A 17,622-nucleotide genomic window follows, 5' to 3' on the forward strand; every position below is an offset into this window, starting at 1 on the left:
CCGACACACCTTGTCTTGAAGTAGAGGCAAATGATTGGGTTTCAGTTAATCACTGGAAGGCCTCATGATCTGTCTAGAGCCTAACTAACTGCATCTTCTGGATGCAATCTAATATCCCAATGAACTTGGCCATCCATTGGGTCCTACTGGGCAGGTTGTCCAGTTAAGGATATGAATAGAGGCTCTCAATTCCTGGCTGACATTTATCACAACCCCTTTCTTCATTAACCTGCCCTGGAGATCAGCCCTGAGGGTACTCCTTTGCTGTGTCAGCCACACCCTAAATCAGGCAGCCACAAGAGCAAGAGATGAATGCGCATGCCTCTGATTCCCTCCTGCCTCCAGAATGCAGATAAGAGGCCCTGCCATTTTTCAAAAATTCAAAAGCAACTGAAGAATCACTTGTTTTATTTTATTATTTTTCCCAGGGCTGCGTCCAAAGAGGACTCTGCGTTTGGTGCTCTGGACTGCAGAGGAGCAAGGTGGAATCGGTGCCTTGCAGTATTACCAATTACACAAGGTAAGAGAGCAGCCATGGACTGCTGGGCATTTGCACATGTAATATCAGTGTAAATACAGCAAAAGCACTGATGCTTTTAGTTTAAGAATTTCCTCTATTGTCCTGAAGACTCAGCAATACTTTGCGGTAGGCTGGCCCTGGCAAACACCCCTTGCAGAAGTCTTCATCCAGCTCCATAAAGGAGAATGCACTGGTGAGCTGAGGGTGCTGGGATGGAGCTGAGTGATTTTCTATTTCTCCATTAGTCTGTAGCCTTAGGAAAATTCCACCTGCTATGTGGCCATTTTCCTAAATTCTCTAGTTCTGCTATCCTCATGTATGCCAGAGAAATAGTAATAGGTTAACATTCCCTGTTCCTACTGAGTCCACCCCCATTCCCCAATGTCCCAAATCCTCCTGGAAGCGCTGGTATTTGAAAGCCACATCCTGAGACCTTGAGTCAGCCAGGAGCATTGATAATAGCCATGGGAATAGCAGCAACGAGAGGTCTCAGACCTGGGAATGTGGAGGACAGTGTGGTTTGACAGTGACCAATATAAGGCAAAAGTGAAGCTTGAAACAAGAAGGTGATAGTGGAAGATCATAAATAGAAATAAAAGACCACGTTTAAGACAGGGGACAGGGACTCCCAAGGTAAAAGAAATAAAAGCAAAAATAAATAAGTGAGATCTAATCAAACTTGAAAGCTTTTGCACAGCAAAGGAAACCACCAACAAAACAAAAAGGCAATCTACGGAATGGGAGAAAATATTTGCAAATGACCTGATCGACAAAGGATTAATAGCCAAAATACTCAAACAACTCATACAACTCAATGTCAAAAAATGGGCAGAAGACCTAATAAGACATTTCTCCAAAGAAGACATACAGATGGCCAACAGGCACATGAAAAGATACTCAACATCTCTAATTATTAGAGAAATTCAAATCAGAACCACAGTGAGGTATCACCTCACACCAGTCAGAATGACCATCATCAAAATGTCTACAGATAATAAATGCTGGAGAGGGTGTGGAGAAAAGGGAACCCTCGTGCACTGTTAGTGGGAATGTAAATTGGTGCAGCCACTATGGAAAACAGTATGGAGGTTCCTTAAAAAACTAAAAATAGAGCTACCATATGATTCAGCAATCCTACTCCTAGGCATATATCTGGAAAAGATGAAAACTCTAATTCGAAAAGATACATGTACCCCAATGTTCACAGCAGCACTATTTACAATAGGCAAGACATGGAAACAACCCAAGTGCCCATCAACAGACTTAAGAAGATGTGGTACATATATACAATGGAATATTATTACTCAGTCATAAAAAAAGAAATATTGCCATTTGCAGCCACACGGATGGACCTAGTGAATATCATACTAAGTGAAGTAGGTCAGACAGAGAAAGGTAAATATTATATGATATCACTTATATGTGGAATCTAAAAATAATACAAAAGAATGTATCAATATATACAAAACAGAAACAGACTCACAGACGTAGAAAACAAACTATGGTTACCAAAGGGGAAAGGGGGTGGGGGCAGGGATAAATTACCGGTACGGCATTAACAGATACAAACTACTATACATAAAATAGGTAAGTAACAAGGATTTACTGTATAGCACAAGATATACAGATATATAGTATCTTGTAATAACCTATAATGGAAAATAGTCTGAAAAATATATATATATAACTGAATCACTTTGCTGTCCACCTGAAACTAACACAATATTGTAAATCAACTAAACTTCAATTAAAAAAAAATGGGGGACAAGGAGATTAATATCAAGAACAACCTTTGAGAGAGCGGAGAGAGGGCAAAATGTACAAGCTGAGAAATACCCTGGACCAAATCAAATGTTTGTTCAAAGAGGAACTCCCCAATCAGTGGGTGTGCTTCTGAGCAATGAGTGCTGGGCAGGGGAGCAGGGTCTGGTCTGCTGGATTGTTCTCCCTGCATCTCCAGATTAGAAGGAACACATCTTATAAACTTAAATTATCAAAATCAGAGAGAGGTCTGTTGTTTTCTGAGTTGTGTTTATATCCTTTTTGATCATTTGACAAAGTCAGTCTCTATTACCCTACTTCAGTTATTTAGAGCTTAAGAATAATAAGTTTAGTTAGGGTCATGAATTTGGTTACTGAGTATCGTTACTTTCTGTGCAAAGGAGGACCATGCTTTATGCCCAACTCTTTCACCACTTCAATTCTTATGGCCTCAAGTGTTCCTGGGGAATAAGATTATTCCAGATTATGCCCTTTGGTTGGTGGGTCAGTAGCATCATCTTCTCTATGTTGTGGTGGACGAGAACATCAGATAGGAGTTGTTCTTGACCCAGCAACATTCAATTAATATTCTCTGAGCACCTACTGGCTCAGGCACTGTATTAGGCATTAGGTATACTGTCATTAAGAAGATTCACCATGACCTTGCTGAGACTGCCATCTAAAGAAGGACACCAACCACTGAACTTCAATCATAATATAACGTGTTAAGAATGTTCTGATAAAGAACAAACCAGTGATGGCAGAGACAGAAAGTTCATGTAACCTGGCCTTCTGGAGCGGTTAGGATAGACTACATGAGAGAAATGACATCTAAGCAGAGACCTGAGGACTACGCAGAGGCCAGATAAGGAAGAGGAGTTGGCAGAGAGGAGGTGAGTCCATGGTAGTGGGACCTCCATGTGCCAAGGCTGGAGGTGAAGAGGTCCCAGCACACAGCGGAAACTGAGAGGCATTCAGAGTGGCTGCTGTGTAGAATGCAAGATGCACAGTGGCAGGAGCAGAGAAGAGAGAGAAGCAAGAGGCTGGACTGGAAGGTACAAACCATGTTTAGAAGTTTGCACTTTGTCCGGAGTGCAAGAGAGTAATCGAATTATTTTTAAGAAGGTGCTTTTAGAATCTATACATCTTGGACTCTATAAAAAACATAAAACCCTAAAGGAACTGTTTTGAAGCTCATTCTCTATAATATACTCTACTTCAAGAAAAAAAATGGATTTAGGGCTTCCCTGGTGGTGCAGTGGTTAAGAATCCGCCTGCCAACGCAGGAGACACGGGTTCAAGCCCTGGTCCGGGAAGATCCCACATGCTGCAGAGCAACTAAGCCCGTGCACCACAACTACTGAGCCTGCACTCTACAGCCCGCAAGCCACAACTACTGAGCCCGTGCCACAACTACTGAAGCCTGCATGCCTAGAGCCTGTGCTCCGCAGCAAGAGAAGCCACTGCAATGAGAAGCCCACACACCACAACGAAGAGTAGCCCCCGCGTGCCACAACTAGAGAAAGCCCTCATGCAGCAACAAAGACCCAACACAGCCAAAAATAAATAAATAATATAAATAAATTTTTTTAAAAATGGATTTAAACTGTAATGGCTCCAGCTTGAAATTTCCTCAACCACTGAAATTCCTTAGATCTACGGAAAAAAAAAAAGTTTATTTCTCTGAAGATTTTGAGTTTTACCATAGCCTACTAAATACATGGATGAAATCAGAAATTACTTGATTTTAAACTTCTAAGAGGTTGGCAGGCATATATATATATATATATATATATATATATATATATATATATATATATATATATGAATATATACTCAAAGGACATGCAATGACATTAACAGAGCTGGTTTATCTTGAAAATATCCACGTCGCCTTCATACAAATGTGTCTATATACTGGTGGCTGGTCTGAATTGCATTTTCAGGGATGGAAAGAAGAAATTCCAGAAAGGGAAAACATAGGCCTCTTTTTTAGGATAGCTCTTTATCTTACTGTTGAAAAGACATTCTGCATGTTTTATAAGACACAGCCCATTTTGAAGGACTTATTCTATATTCTTATGATTAGCATATTGATATAAGCATTGTCAAGAGCATAATCATTTCTGGGTGGCTGAGTTTAACTTTAAAATAACTATAATAAGGACCCCATCCTTGAGGAGTAAGTGGGTTTGAGTGAGTAGTCAGGAGGGGGTAGAAAAGGGAAAGCTGCTCTCCTTCATATTGATCAGAACTGAGTCCTGACGTGCACCCTTGGCATCCATATGGGTGATACTGAACAGGAACAGAACTTTTATTTGGGGGAGGACCTATTCTGGTCATTATAAAAATAAAATATTTGAACTTTTAAAATAACTCTGCTATCATTTTTATGATATAGTTATGGTTATTAGTGATCTATAACAAGGATCAGTAAAATATGGCCTGTGGGCCAAATCCATCTGTTTATGTACAGACCTCAAGACAAGAATGTTTTTACATGTTTTAACTGACTACGTGACTGAGATTTTATGTGGTCTGCAAGCCCCAAAATAATAAGTATCTGATCTTTTACAGAAAAAGTTCGTTGATCCTTAATCTATATGATAAAAATCATAAAATATGTTCATGTTATTTCCATACAGTGATTTATTTATAACTTTGTATTGACTTAAATGATAATTTTATAAGTTTTGCTTGGAGCCAATTATTAAGTATTTTGCAGGAAGATATTATTTTAATAAATAATATGAATGTACATATACCACTCTTTTTTCTATGCATTCTGATTTGGTGTAGAGTTTAATAGTAAAGTTAGCGATACTTACATAGCATTAATTATTGAGAAAAACAGTATGTAAAAAATTATTATTTCTTTTTGTTGCTCTGAATGTATTCTTTCTTCCTCCTCATAGAATCTTTTCAACAGTAAAAGTTCTATAAAGGCTACTTTAATGAACAGATATAGCTAAACTTTCATGGCAATAAAATTAATATTAACATTCGTTATCCTTTTCTTAGTAAATATATCTTTGTTTATAATTTAATTAATATATTTATAGAAAAATATAAAATTAAAATGATTTAAAATCATATGCTAAAACTTGGACAGCAGAAGCAAGAAGAACTACAATCCTGCACCCTGTGCAACAAAAACCACATTCACAGAAAGATAGATAAGATGAAAAGGCAGAGGGCTATGTACCAGATGAAGGAACAAGATAAAACCCCAGAAAAACAACTAAATGAAATGGAGATAGGCAATCTTCCAGAAAAAGAATTCAGAATAATGATAGTGAAGATGATCCAGAACCTCGGAAAAAGACTGGAGGCAAAGATTGAGAAGATGCAAGAAATGTTTAACAAAGATCTAGAAGAATTAAAGAACAAACAAACAGAGATGAACAATACAATAACTAAAATGAAATATACACTATAAGGAATCAACAGCAGAATAACTGAGGCAGAAGAACGGATAAGTGACCTGGAAGACAGAATGGTGGAATTCACTGCTGCGGAACAGAATAAAGAAAAAAGAATGCAAAGAGATAAAGACAGCCGAAGAGACCTCTGGGACAACATTAAACGCAACAACATTCGCATTATAGGGGTCCCAGAAGGAGAAGAGAGAGAGAAATGACCCAAGAAAATATTTGAAGAGATTATAGTCGAAAACTTCCCTAACATGGGAAAGGAAATAGCCACCCAAGTCCAGGAAACGCAGAGAGTCCCATACAGGATAAACGCAAGGAGAAACACAACGAGACACATAGTGATCAAATCGGCAAAAATTAAAGACAAAGAAAAATTATTGAAAGCAGCAAGGGAAAAATGACAAATAACATACAAGGGAACTCCCATAAGGTTAACAGCTGATTTCTCAGCAGAAACTCTACAAGCCAGAAGGGAGTGGCATGATATACTTAAAGTGATGAAAGGGAAGAAGCTACAACCAAGATTCCTCCACCCAGCAAGGATCTCATTCAGATTCAGTGGAGAAATCAAAAGCTTTACAGACAAGGAAAAGCTAAGAGAATTCAGCACCACCAAACCAGCTCTACAACAAATGCTGAAGGAACTTCTCTAAGTGGGAAACACAAGAGGAGAAAAGGACCTACAAAAGCAAACCCAAAACAATTAAGAAAATGGTAATAGGAACATACATATTGATAATTACCTTAAATGTGAATGGATTAAATGCTCCAACCAAAAGACACAGGCTTGCTGAATGGATACAAAAACAAGATCCATCTATATGCTGTCTACAAGAGACCCACTTCAGACCTAGGGACACATAGAGACTGAAAGTGAGGGGATGGAAAAAGATATTCCATGCAAATGGAAATCAAAAGAAAGCTGGAGTAGCAATTTTCATATCAGATAAAATAGACTTTAAAATAAAGAATGTTACAAGAGACAAGGAAGGACACTACATAATGATCAAGGGATCAATCCAAGAAGAAGATATAACAATTATAAATATATATGCACCCAACATAGGAGCACCTCAATACAAAAGGCAACTGCTAACAGCTATAAAAGAGGAAATCAACAGTAACACAATAATAGTGGGGGACTTTAACACCTCACTTACACCAATGGACAGATCATCCAAAATGAAAATAAATAAGGAAACAGAAGCTTTGAATGACACAATAGACCAGATAGATTTAATTGATATTTATAGGACATTCCATCCCAAAACAGCAGATTACACTTTCTTCTCAAGTGCGCATGGAACATTCTCCAGGATAGATCACATCTTGAGTCACAAATCAAGCCTCAGTAAATTTAAGAAAATTGAAATCATATCAAGCATCTTTTCTGACCACAGCGCTATGAGATTAGAAATGAATTACAGGAGAAAAAATGTAAAAAACACAAACACCTAGAGGCTAAACAATACATTACTAAATAACCAAGAGCTCACTGAAGAAATCAAAGAGGAAATCAAAAAATACCTAGAGACAAATGACAATGAAAACACGACGATCCAAAACCTATAGGATGCAGCAAAAGCAGTTATAAGAGGAAAGTTTATACCTATACAAGCCTACCTCAAGAAACGAGAAAAATCTCAAATAAACAATCTAACCTTACACCTAAAGGAACTAGAGAAAGAAGAACAAACAAAACCCAAAGTTAGCAGAAGGAAAGAAATCATAAAAATCAGAGCAGAAATAAATGAAATAGAAACAAAGAAAACAATAGCAAAGATCAATAAAACTAAAAGCTGGTTCTTTGAGAAGATAAACAAAATTGATGAACCATTAGCCAGATTCATCAAGAAAAAGAGGAAGAGGACTCAAATCAATAACATTAGAATTGAAAAAGGAGAAGTTACAGCAGACACCGAAGAAATACAAAGCATCCTAAGAGACTACTACAAGCAACTCTATGCCAATAAAATGGACAACCTGGAAGACATGGACAAATTTTTAGAAAGGTATAACCTTCCAAGACTGAACCAGGAAGAAATAAAAAACATGAGCAGACCAATCACAAGTAATGAAATTGAAACTGTGATTAAAAATCTTCCAACAAACAAAAGTCCAGGACCAGATGGCTTCACAGGTGAATTCTATCAAACATTTAGAGAAGAGCTAACACCTATACTTCTCAAACTCTTCCAAAAAATTGCAGAGGAAGGAAAACTCCCAAACTCATTCTATGAGGCCACCATCACCCTGATACCAAAACCAGACAAAGATACTACAAAAAAGAAAATTAGAGACCAATATCACTGATGAATATAGATGCAAAAATCCTCAACCAAATACTAGCAAACAGAATCCAACAACATATTAAAAGTGGGATCAAGTGGGATTTATCCCAGAGATGCAAGGATTCTTCAATATACGCAAATCAATCGGTGTGATACACCATATTAACAAACTGAAGAATAAAAACCATATGATCATCTCAATAGATGCAGAAAAAGCTTTTGACAAAATTCAACACCCATTTATGATAAAAACTCTCCAGAAAGTGGGCATAGAGAGAACTACTTCAACATAATAAAGGCCATATATGACAAACCCACAGCAAACATCATTCTCAATGGTGAAAAACTGAAAGCATTTCCTTGAAGATCAGGAACAAGACAAGGATGTCCACTCTCACCACTATTATTCAACATAGTTTTGGAAGTCCTAGCCGTGGCAATCAGAGAAGAAAAAGATATAAAAGGAATACAAATTGGAAAAGAAGAAGTAAAACTGTCACTGTTTGCAGATGATATGATACTCTACATAGAGAATCCTAAAAATGCCACCAGAAAACTACTAGAGCTAATCAATGAATTTGGTGAACTAGCAGGATACAGAATTAATGCACAGAAATCTCTTGCATTCCTATACACTAATGATGAAAAATCTGAAAGAGAAATTATAGAAACACTCCCATTTACCATTGCAACAAAAAGAATAAACTACCTAGGAATAAACCTACCTAGGGAGACAAAAGACCTGTATGCAGAAAACTATAAGACACTGATGAAAGAAATTAAAGATGATACCAACAGATGGAGAGATATACAATGTTCTTGGATTGGAAGAATCAATATTGTGAAAATGACTATACTACTGAAAGCAATCTACAGATTCAATGTAATCCCTATCAAATTACCAATGGCATTTTTTTTACAGAACTAGAACAAAAAATCTTAAAATTCGTATGGAAACACAGAAGACCCTGAATAGACAAAGCAGTCTTGAGGGAAAAAAGCGGAGCTGGAGGAATCAGACTCCCTGACTTCAGACTATACTACAAAGCTACAGTAATCAAGACAATATGGTACTGGCACAAAAAAGGAAATATAGATCAATGGAACAGGATAGAAAGCCCAGAGATAAACCCAGACACCTATGGTCAACTAATCTATGACAAAGGAGGCAAGGATATACAATGGAGAAAAGACAGTCTCTTCAATAAGTGATGCTGGGAAAACTGGACAGCTGCATGTAAAAGAATGAAATTAGAACACTCCCTAACACCATACACAAAGATGAACTCAAAATGGATTAGAGACCTAAATGTAAGACCAGGCACTATAAAACTCTTAGAGGAAAACATAGGAAGAACACTCTTTGACATAAATCACAGCAAGTTATTTTTTGATCCACCTTCTAGAGTAATGGAAATGAAAACAAAAATAAACAAATGGGACCTAATGAAACTTCAAAGCTTTTGCACAGCAAAGGAAACCATAAACAAGATGAAAAGACAACCCTCAGAATGGGAGAAAATATTTGCAAATGAATCCATGGACAAAGGATTAATCTCCAAAATATATAGACAGCTCATGCAGCTCAATATTAAAGAAACACCCCAATCCAAAAATGGGCAGAAGACCTAAATAGACATTTCTCCAAAGAAGACATACAGATGGCCAAGAAGCACATGAAAAGCTGCTCAACATCACTAATTATTCGAGAAATGCAAATCAAAACTACAATGAGGTATCACCTCACACCACTTAGAATGGGCATCATCAGAAAATCTACAAACAACAAATGCTGGAGCGGGTGTGGAGAAAAGGGAACCCTCTTGCACTGTTGGTGGCAATGTAAGTTGATACAGCCACTATGGAGAACAGTATGGAGGTTCCTTAATGAACTAAAAATAGAATTACCATATGACCCAGCAATCCCACTACTGGGCATATACCCAGAGAAAACCATAATTCAAAAAGACACATGCACCCCAATGTTCATTGCAGCACTCTTTACAATAGCCAGGTCATGGAAGCAACCTAAATGTCCATCGACAGACAAATGGATAAAGAAGATGTGGTACATATATACAATGGAATATTACTCAGCCATAAAAAGGAACGAAATTGGGTCATTTGTAGAGATGTGGATGCATCTAGAGACTGTCATACAGAGTGAAGTAAGTCCGAAAGAGGAAAACAAATATCGTATATTAATGCATATATGTGGAACCTAGAAAATGGTACAGATGATCCGGTTTGCAGAGCAGAAATTGAGACACAGATGTAGAGAACAAACGTATGGACACCAAGGGGGGAAAGCGGCTGGGGGGTGGGGGTGGTGGTGTGATGAATTGGGAGATTGGGATTGACATGTATACACTGATGTGTATAAAATGGTTGACTAATAAGAAAAAATAAATAAATAAAAAATAAACATAAAAAAAATCATATGCTAAAATTTATTGCCTAACTAATTTTCAAAATTGTAATCAGATTAATAGCTGCCTTTATGTCATCGTTATGCTTATGAAGTATTAGTTCAATTATCATAATAATTTCTAGCCTTACTAAATTGTTCTGAAATATGTGAGACTATTTGTGGATTGTGTATAAATTTTGAAACTAAAATAGAACTTTATTGTGATATCTAAAACACACTTTCTGAGGAAACAAACTTTGGCTCAAAAAGGTCTATGAGCATTTTGGCAGGCATTACTAAGTAAAATAATTTGAACAGGAGGTACTGAGTTTTTCACTTTACATGTGTAATATACATGTACATTTATATTATTTATAACAATAATATCTTCCTGCAAAATACTTATATAATTGGCTCCAAACAAAATGTATAAAATTATCATTTAGGTCATACAAAGTTATAAATAAATTATTGTATGGAAATATATTTTGGAGTCAACTAGAATAGCAATCATTCCTGGTGTCCATCCAGTATGCCCGTAACAATTCATAGCATAAAGTCCTATAAAGGATGTGTACATGTTCTCTTATTTTTTAAAAAAATGCTTCTTCGCATATTTTGATAAACTGTAAACTTTTTTCTCCTAGTGTTCAAGTTCTTTCCACTGTCTATTCACATTAGCACATGAAGTTGAGAATTATTTATATGTATATTGTTTGTGCTTTATGTTTATTAATTTGTTTATAAGTAACACACTTTTCATGCTAACAGTGTTTTATTGAGGTATAAGTAGCATAGAGTGATAAAATGCACAGATCTTAAGCATACAGTGCAATATATAATTGGCAATTGTATACCCCTGTGTAACCATCACCCAGATCAAGATATAGAGCATTCCTGTTATCCTAGGAAATTTCCCTTTCAGATCAACCTCTGACTCCACCAAAGATAACTATTATACTGATTTTTATTACCACAGATTGGTTATGCCTGTTCTTAAACTTCAGTGATACAGTATATACTCCTAGGCTTCCTGCAATACGTAAACAAGTATAATTTTGTGATTCTTCTGTGCTGTTGCAGTAACAGCAGTTTGTCTCTTTCTGTTGCAGAGGAGTTTTTTTTTTTTAATTTTTTTAACATCTTTATTGGAGTATAATTGCTTTACAATGTTGTGTTAGTTTCTGCTGTATAACAAAGTGAATGAGCTATATGTATACATATATCCCCATATCCCCTCCCTCTTGCGTCTCCCTCCCACCCTCCCTATCCCACCCCTCTAGGTGGTCACAAAGCACCAAGCTGATCTCCCTGTGCTATGCGGCTGCTTCCCACTAGCTATCTGTTTTACATTTGGTAGTGTATATATGTCCATGCCACTCTCTCACTTCGTTCCAGCTTACACTTCCCCCTCCCTGTGTCCTCAGTTCCATTCTCTATGTCTGCGTCTTTATTCCTGTCCTGCCCCTAGGTTCATCAGAACCTTTTTTTTTAGGTTCCATATATATGTGTTAGCATATGATATTTGTTTTTCTCTTTGGGACTTACTTCACTCTGTATGACAGACTCTAGGTCCATCCAACTCACTACAAATAGTTCAATTTCATTTCTTTTTATGGCTGAGTAATATTCCATTGTAAATATGTTCCACATCATCTTTATCCATTCATCTGTCGATGGACACTTAGGTTGCTTCCTTGTCCTGACTATTGTAAATAGAGCTGCAATGAACATTGTGGTACATGTTTCTTTGAATTATGGTTTTCTCATTAATCCTTTGTCAGTTGCTTCGTTTGCAAATATTTCTCCCATTCTGATGGTTGTCTTCTCGTCTTGTTTATGGTTTCCTTTACTGTGCAAAAGCTTTTAAGTTTCATTAGGTCCCATTTGTTTATTTGTGTTTTTATTTCCATTTCTCTAGGAGCTGGGTCAAAAAGGATCTTGCTATGATTTATGTCATAGAGTGTTCTGCCTATGTTTTCCTCTAGGAGTTTTATAGTGTCTGGCCTCACACTTAGGTCCTTAATCCACCCTATACTGTTGCATACGGTGTTAGGGAGTGTTCTAATTTCATTCTTTTACATGTAGCTGTCCAGTTATCCCAGCACCACTTATTGAAGAGGCTGTCTTTTTTCCATTGTATATTCTTGCCTCCTTTATCAAAAATAAGGTGACCATATGTGCGTGGGTTTACCTCTGGGCTTTCTATCCTATTCCATTGATCTATATTTCTGTTTTTGTGCCAGTACCATACTGTCTTGATTACTGTAGCTTTGTAGTATAGTCTGAAGTCCAGGAGCCTGATTCCTCCAGCTCTGTTTTTTTCTCAAGATTGCTTTGGCTGGGGCTGCCCTGGTGGCTCAGTAGTTAAGAATCCGCCTGCCAATGCAGGGGGCACGTGTTCCAGCCCTGGTCTGGGAAGATCCCACATGCCGTGGAACAGGTAAGCCCAGGCACCACAACTACTGAGCCTGTGCTCTAGAGCCCACGAACCACAACCACTGAGCCCGAGTGCCACAACTACTAAAGGCCGCACGCCTAGAGCCTGTGCTCTGCAACAAGAGAAGCCACCGCAATGAGGAGCCCGCACACCACAACGAAGAGTAGCCCCCGCTTGCTGCAACTAGAGAAGGCCCATGCACAGCAACAAAGACCCAATATACCAAAGAATAATTAATTAATTAATTAATTAATTAATTAATTAAAAAGATTGCTCTGGCTATTCAGGGTCTTTTCTGTTTCCATACAAATTGTGAAATTTTTTGTTCTAGTTCTATGAAAAATGCCAGTGGTAGTTTGATACGGATTGCATTGAACCTGTAGATTGCTTTGGGTAGTATAGTCATTTTCACGATGTTGATTCTTCCAATCCAAGAACATGGTGTATCCCTCCCTCTGTTTGTATCATCTCTAATTTCTTTCATCAGTGTCTTATAGTTTTCTGCATATAGGTCTTTTGTCTCCTTCGGTAGGTTTATTCCTAGGTATTTTATTCTTTTTGTTGCAATGGTAAATGGGAGTGTTTCCTTAATTTCTCTTTCAGATTTTTCATCATTAGTGTACAGGAATGTAAGAGATTTCTGTGTGTTAATTTTGTATCCTGCTACTTTACCAAATTCATTCCTTAGCTCTAGTAGTTTTCTGGTAGAGTCTTTAGGATTCTCTATGTATAGTATCATGTCATCTGCAAACAGTGACAGCTTTACTTCTCCTTTTCTGATTTGGATTCCTTTCATTTCTTTTGCTTCTCTGATTGCCATGGCTAAAACTTCCAAAACTATGTTGAATAATAGTGGTGAGAGTGGGCAGCCTTATCTTGTTCCTCATCTTAGTGGAAATGATTTCAGTTTTTCACCATTGAGAATGATGTTTGCTGTGGGTTTGTCATATATGGCCTTTATTATGTTGAGGTAAGTTCCCTCTAGGCCTACTTTCTGGAGGGTTTTAATCATAAATGGCTATTGAATTTTGTCAGAAGCTTTTTCTGCATCTTTTGAGATTATCATATGTTTTTTTTTCTTCAATTTGCTGATATGGTATATCACATTGATTGATTTGTATATATTGAAGAATCCTTGCATTCCTGGGATAAACCCCACTTTATCATGGTGCATGATCCTTTTAATGTGCTGTTGGATTCTGTTTGCTAGTATTTTGTTGAGGATTCTTGCGTCTGTGTTCATCAGTGTTATTGGCCTGTAGTTTGCTTTGTTTCTGACATCTTTGTCTGGTTTTGGTATCAGGGTGATGGTGGCCTCGTAGAATGAGTTGGGGAGTGTTTCTCCCTCTGCTATATTTTGGAAGAGTTAGAGAAGGATAGGTGTTAGCTCTCTCTAAATGTTTGATAGAATTCGCCTGTGAAGCCATCTGGTCCTGGGCTTTTGCTTGTTGGAAGTTTTTTAATAACAGTCTCAATATCAGTGCTTGTGATTGGTCTGTTTATGTTTTCTATTTCTTCCTGGTTCAGTCTCGGAAGGTTGTGCTTCTCTAAAAATGTGTCCATGTTTTACAGGTTGTCCATTTTATTGGCATATAGTTGCTTGTAGTAATCTCTCATGATCCTTTGTATTTCTGCTGTGTCATTTGTTACTTCTCCTTTTTCATTTCTAATTCTGTTGATTTGGGTCTTTTCCCTTTTTTTCTTGATGAGTCTGGCTAATGGTTTATCAATTTTGTTTATCTTCTCAAACAACCAGCTTTTAGTTTTATTGATCTTTGCTATTGTTTACTTCATTTCTTTTTCATTTATTTCTGATCTGATCTTTATGATTTCTTTCCTTCTGCTAAGTTTGGGGTTTTTTTGTTCTTTCTCTAATTGCTTTAGGTGTACGGTTAGGTTGTTTATTTGAGATGTTTCTTGTATCTTAAGGTAGGATTGTATTGCTATACACTTCCCTCTTAGAACTGCTTTTACTGCATCCCATAGGTTTTGGGTCGTTGTGTTTTCATTGTCATTTGTTTCTAGATATTTTTTTATTTCCCTTTTGATTTCTCCAGTAATCTCTTGGTTATTTAGTAGCATATTGTTTAGCCTCCATGTGTTCATATTTTTTACAGTTTTTTTCCTGTAATTGATATCTAGTCTCATAGTGTTGTGGTCAGAAAAGATGCTTGATATGATTTAAATTCTCTTAAAGTTACCAAGTCTTGATTTGTGACTCAAGATATGATCTATTCTGCAGAATCTTCCATGAGCACTTGAGAAGAGTGTATTCTGTTGTTTTTGGGTGGAATGTCCTATAAATATCAATGAAGTCCGTCTTGTTTAATGTGTCATTTAAAGCTGTGTTTCCTTATTTATTTTCATTTTGGATGATCTGTCCATTGATGAAAATGGGGTGTTAAAGTCCCCTACTATTATTGTGTTACTGTGTATTTCCCCTTTTATGGCTGTTAGCATTTGCCTTATCTACTGAGGTGCTCCTATATTGGGTGCATAAATATTTACAATTGTTATATCTTCTTGGATTGATCCCTTGATCATTATGTAGTGTCCTTCTTTGTCTCTTGTAATAGTCTTTATTTTAAAGTCTATTTTGTCTGATATGAAAATTGCTACTCCAGCTTTCTTTTGATTTCCATTTGCATGGAATATCTTTTTCCATCCCCTCACTTTCAATCTGTATGTGTCCCTAGGTCTGAAGTGGGTCTCTTGTAGACAGCATATATATGGGTCTTGTTTTTGTATCCATTCAGCCAGCCTATGTCTTTTGATTGGAGTATTTAATCCATTTACATTTAAGATTGTTATTGATATGTATGTTCCTATTACCATTTTCTTAATTGTTTTGGGTTTGTTTTTGTGGGTCTTTTCCTGCTCTTGTGTTTCCTGCCTAGAGAAGTTCCTTTAGCATTTGTTGTAGAGCTGGTTTGGTGGTGCTGAATTCTCTTAGCTTTTGCTTGTCTGTAAAGGTTTTAATTTCTCTGTCGAATCTGAATGAGGTCCTTGCTGGCTAGGGTAATTTTGGTTGTAGGTTTTTCCCTTTCATCACTTTAGATATGTCCTGCCACTCCCTTCTGGCTTGCAGAGTTTCTGCTGAAAGATCAGCTGTTAACCTTATGGGGATTCCCTTGTATGTTATTTGTTGCTTTTCCCTTGCTGCCTTTAATATTTTTTCTTTGTATTTAGTTGTTGATAGTTTGATTAATATGTGTCTTGGCGTGTTTCTCCTTGGATTTATCCTGTATCGGACTCTCTGGGCTTCCTGGACTTGATTGACTATTTCCTTTCCCGTGTTAGGGAAGTTTTTGACTATAATCTCTTCAAATATTTTCTCATTCCCTTTCTTTTTCTCTTCTTCTTCTGGGACCCCTATAATTCGAATGTTGGTGCGTTTAATGTTGTCCCAGGCGTCTCTGAGACTGTCCTCAATTCTTTTCATTCTTTTTTCTTTATTCTGCTCTGCAGTAGTTATTTCCACTATTTTATCTTCCAGGTCTCGTATCCGTTCTTCTGCCTCAGTTATTCTGCTACTGATTCCTTCTAGAGTATTTTTAATTTCATTTATTTTGTTGTCCATCATTGTTTGTTTGCTCTTTAATTCTTCTAGGTCCTTGTTAAATGTTTCTTATATTTTATCCATTCTATTTCCACGATTTTGGATCATCTTTACTATCGTTACTCTGAATTCTTTTTCAGGTAGACTGCCAGTTTTCTCTTCATTTGTTTGGTCTGGTGGGTTTTTACCTTGCTTCTTCATCTGCTGCACATTTCTCTGTCTTCTCATTTTGTTTAACCTACTGTGTTTAGTATCTCCTTTTCACAGGCTGCAGGTTCGTAGTTCCCGTTGTTTTTGGTGTCTGCCCCCAGTGGGTGAGATTGGTTCAGTGGCTTTGTAGGCTTCCTGGTGTAGGGGACTGGTGCCTGTGTTCTGGTGGGTGGGACTGGATCTTGTCTTTCTGGTGGGCAGGGCTGCGTCTGGTGGTGGTGGGTTTTGGGGTGTCTGTGACCTTAGTATGTTTTTAGGCAGCCTCTGCTAATGGGTGGGGTTGTGTTCCTGTTTTGCTAATTGTTTGGGATGGGGCGTCCAGCACTGGAACTTGCTGGCCATTGGGTGGAGCTGGGTCTTAGTGTTGAGACGGAGGTCTCTGGGAGAGCTCTTGCCGATTGATATTACATGGGGCCTGGAGGTCTCTGGTGGTCCAGTGTCCTGAACTCTGCTGGCCCACCTCATAGGCTCAGGCCTGACCCCCGGCCGGAGCACCAAGACCCTGTTAGCCGCACAGCAGTGAATGTGGCGGTCTCCATTCTGAAGTCAGATTATGAGGGTCTACAATAGCCGTTCAGCTAGAACAGGCTGACTTGGGAGCACTTTGTCTACGAGGCTGTCTCCAGCAGCTGGTGGCTAAAAGAGTAGGTCTCCCCATGTGCTGCCAGAATCTTAAACGTTTGTATAGAGGTCCTCACTGTGTTCAGTCACAGATTCGGTACAGACTGTCTCAAGAACACCTTATCTCTCAAGGCTGTGTGCTTGAAACAGCCCTAAGCCTGAGGGTCTACAAGCTGCAGGAAGACGAGACTGCCCTAGGCGGCCTGCAAGCCATCATTCTTGCCACGAACCCTGCTGCTGCTGTCGTGGAATACGGCTTCCCCCACCGCTGCCAGAAGAAGAAGCTGAAGAGTAGTTTTTTATTGTGTGAATAGTATATACCACAACTTCTTTATCCATTCTCCTATTGATGGTCATTTGGGTTGCTTCTAGTTTT

The 17,622-nt window shown here is 37.8% G+C and overlaps 1 protein-coding gene across 2 annotated transcripts in view; it reads left to right on the forward strand.

Annotated features, from left to right (window-relative positions):
• The window catches only part of CPQ (carboxypeptidase Q), a 523,824-nt gene that overhangs the window by 391,362 nt on the left and 114,840 nt on the right, over positions 1-17,622 (forward strand). For both annotated transcript variants that reach the window (XM_061171373.1, XM_061171374.1), the window contains exon 6: positions 429-520. In XM_061171373.1, coding sequence (XP_061027356.1) covers positions 429-520 — 92 coding nt within the window. The remainder of the gene's footprint in view (positions 1-428; positions 521-17,622) is intronic.

Source organism: Eubalaena glacialis, chromosome 17 (genome assembly GCF_028564815.1).
Source record: "Eubalaena glacialis isolate mEubGla1 chromosome 17, mEubGla1.1.hap2.+ XY, whole genome shotgun sequence".
NCBI classification, from domain to species: Eukaryota; Metazoa; Chordata; class Mammalia; order Artiodactyla; family Balaenidae; genus Eubalaena; species Eubalaena glacialis.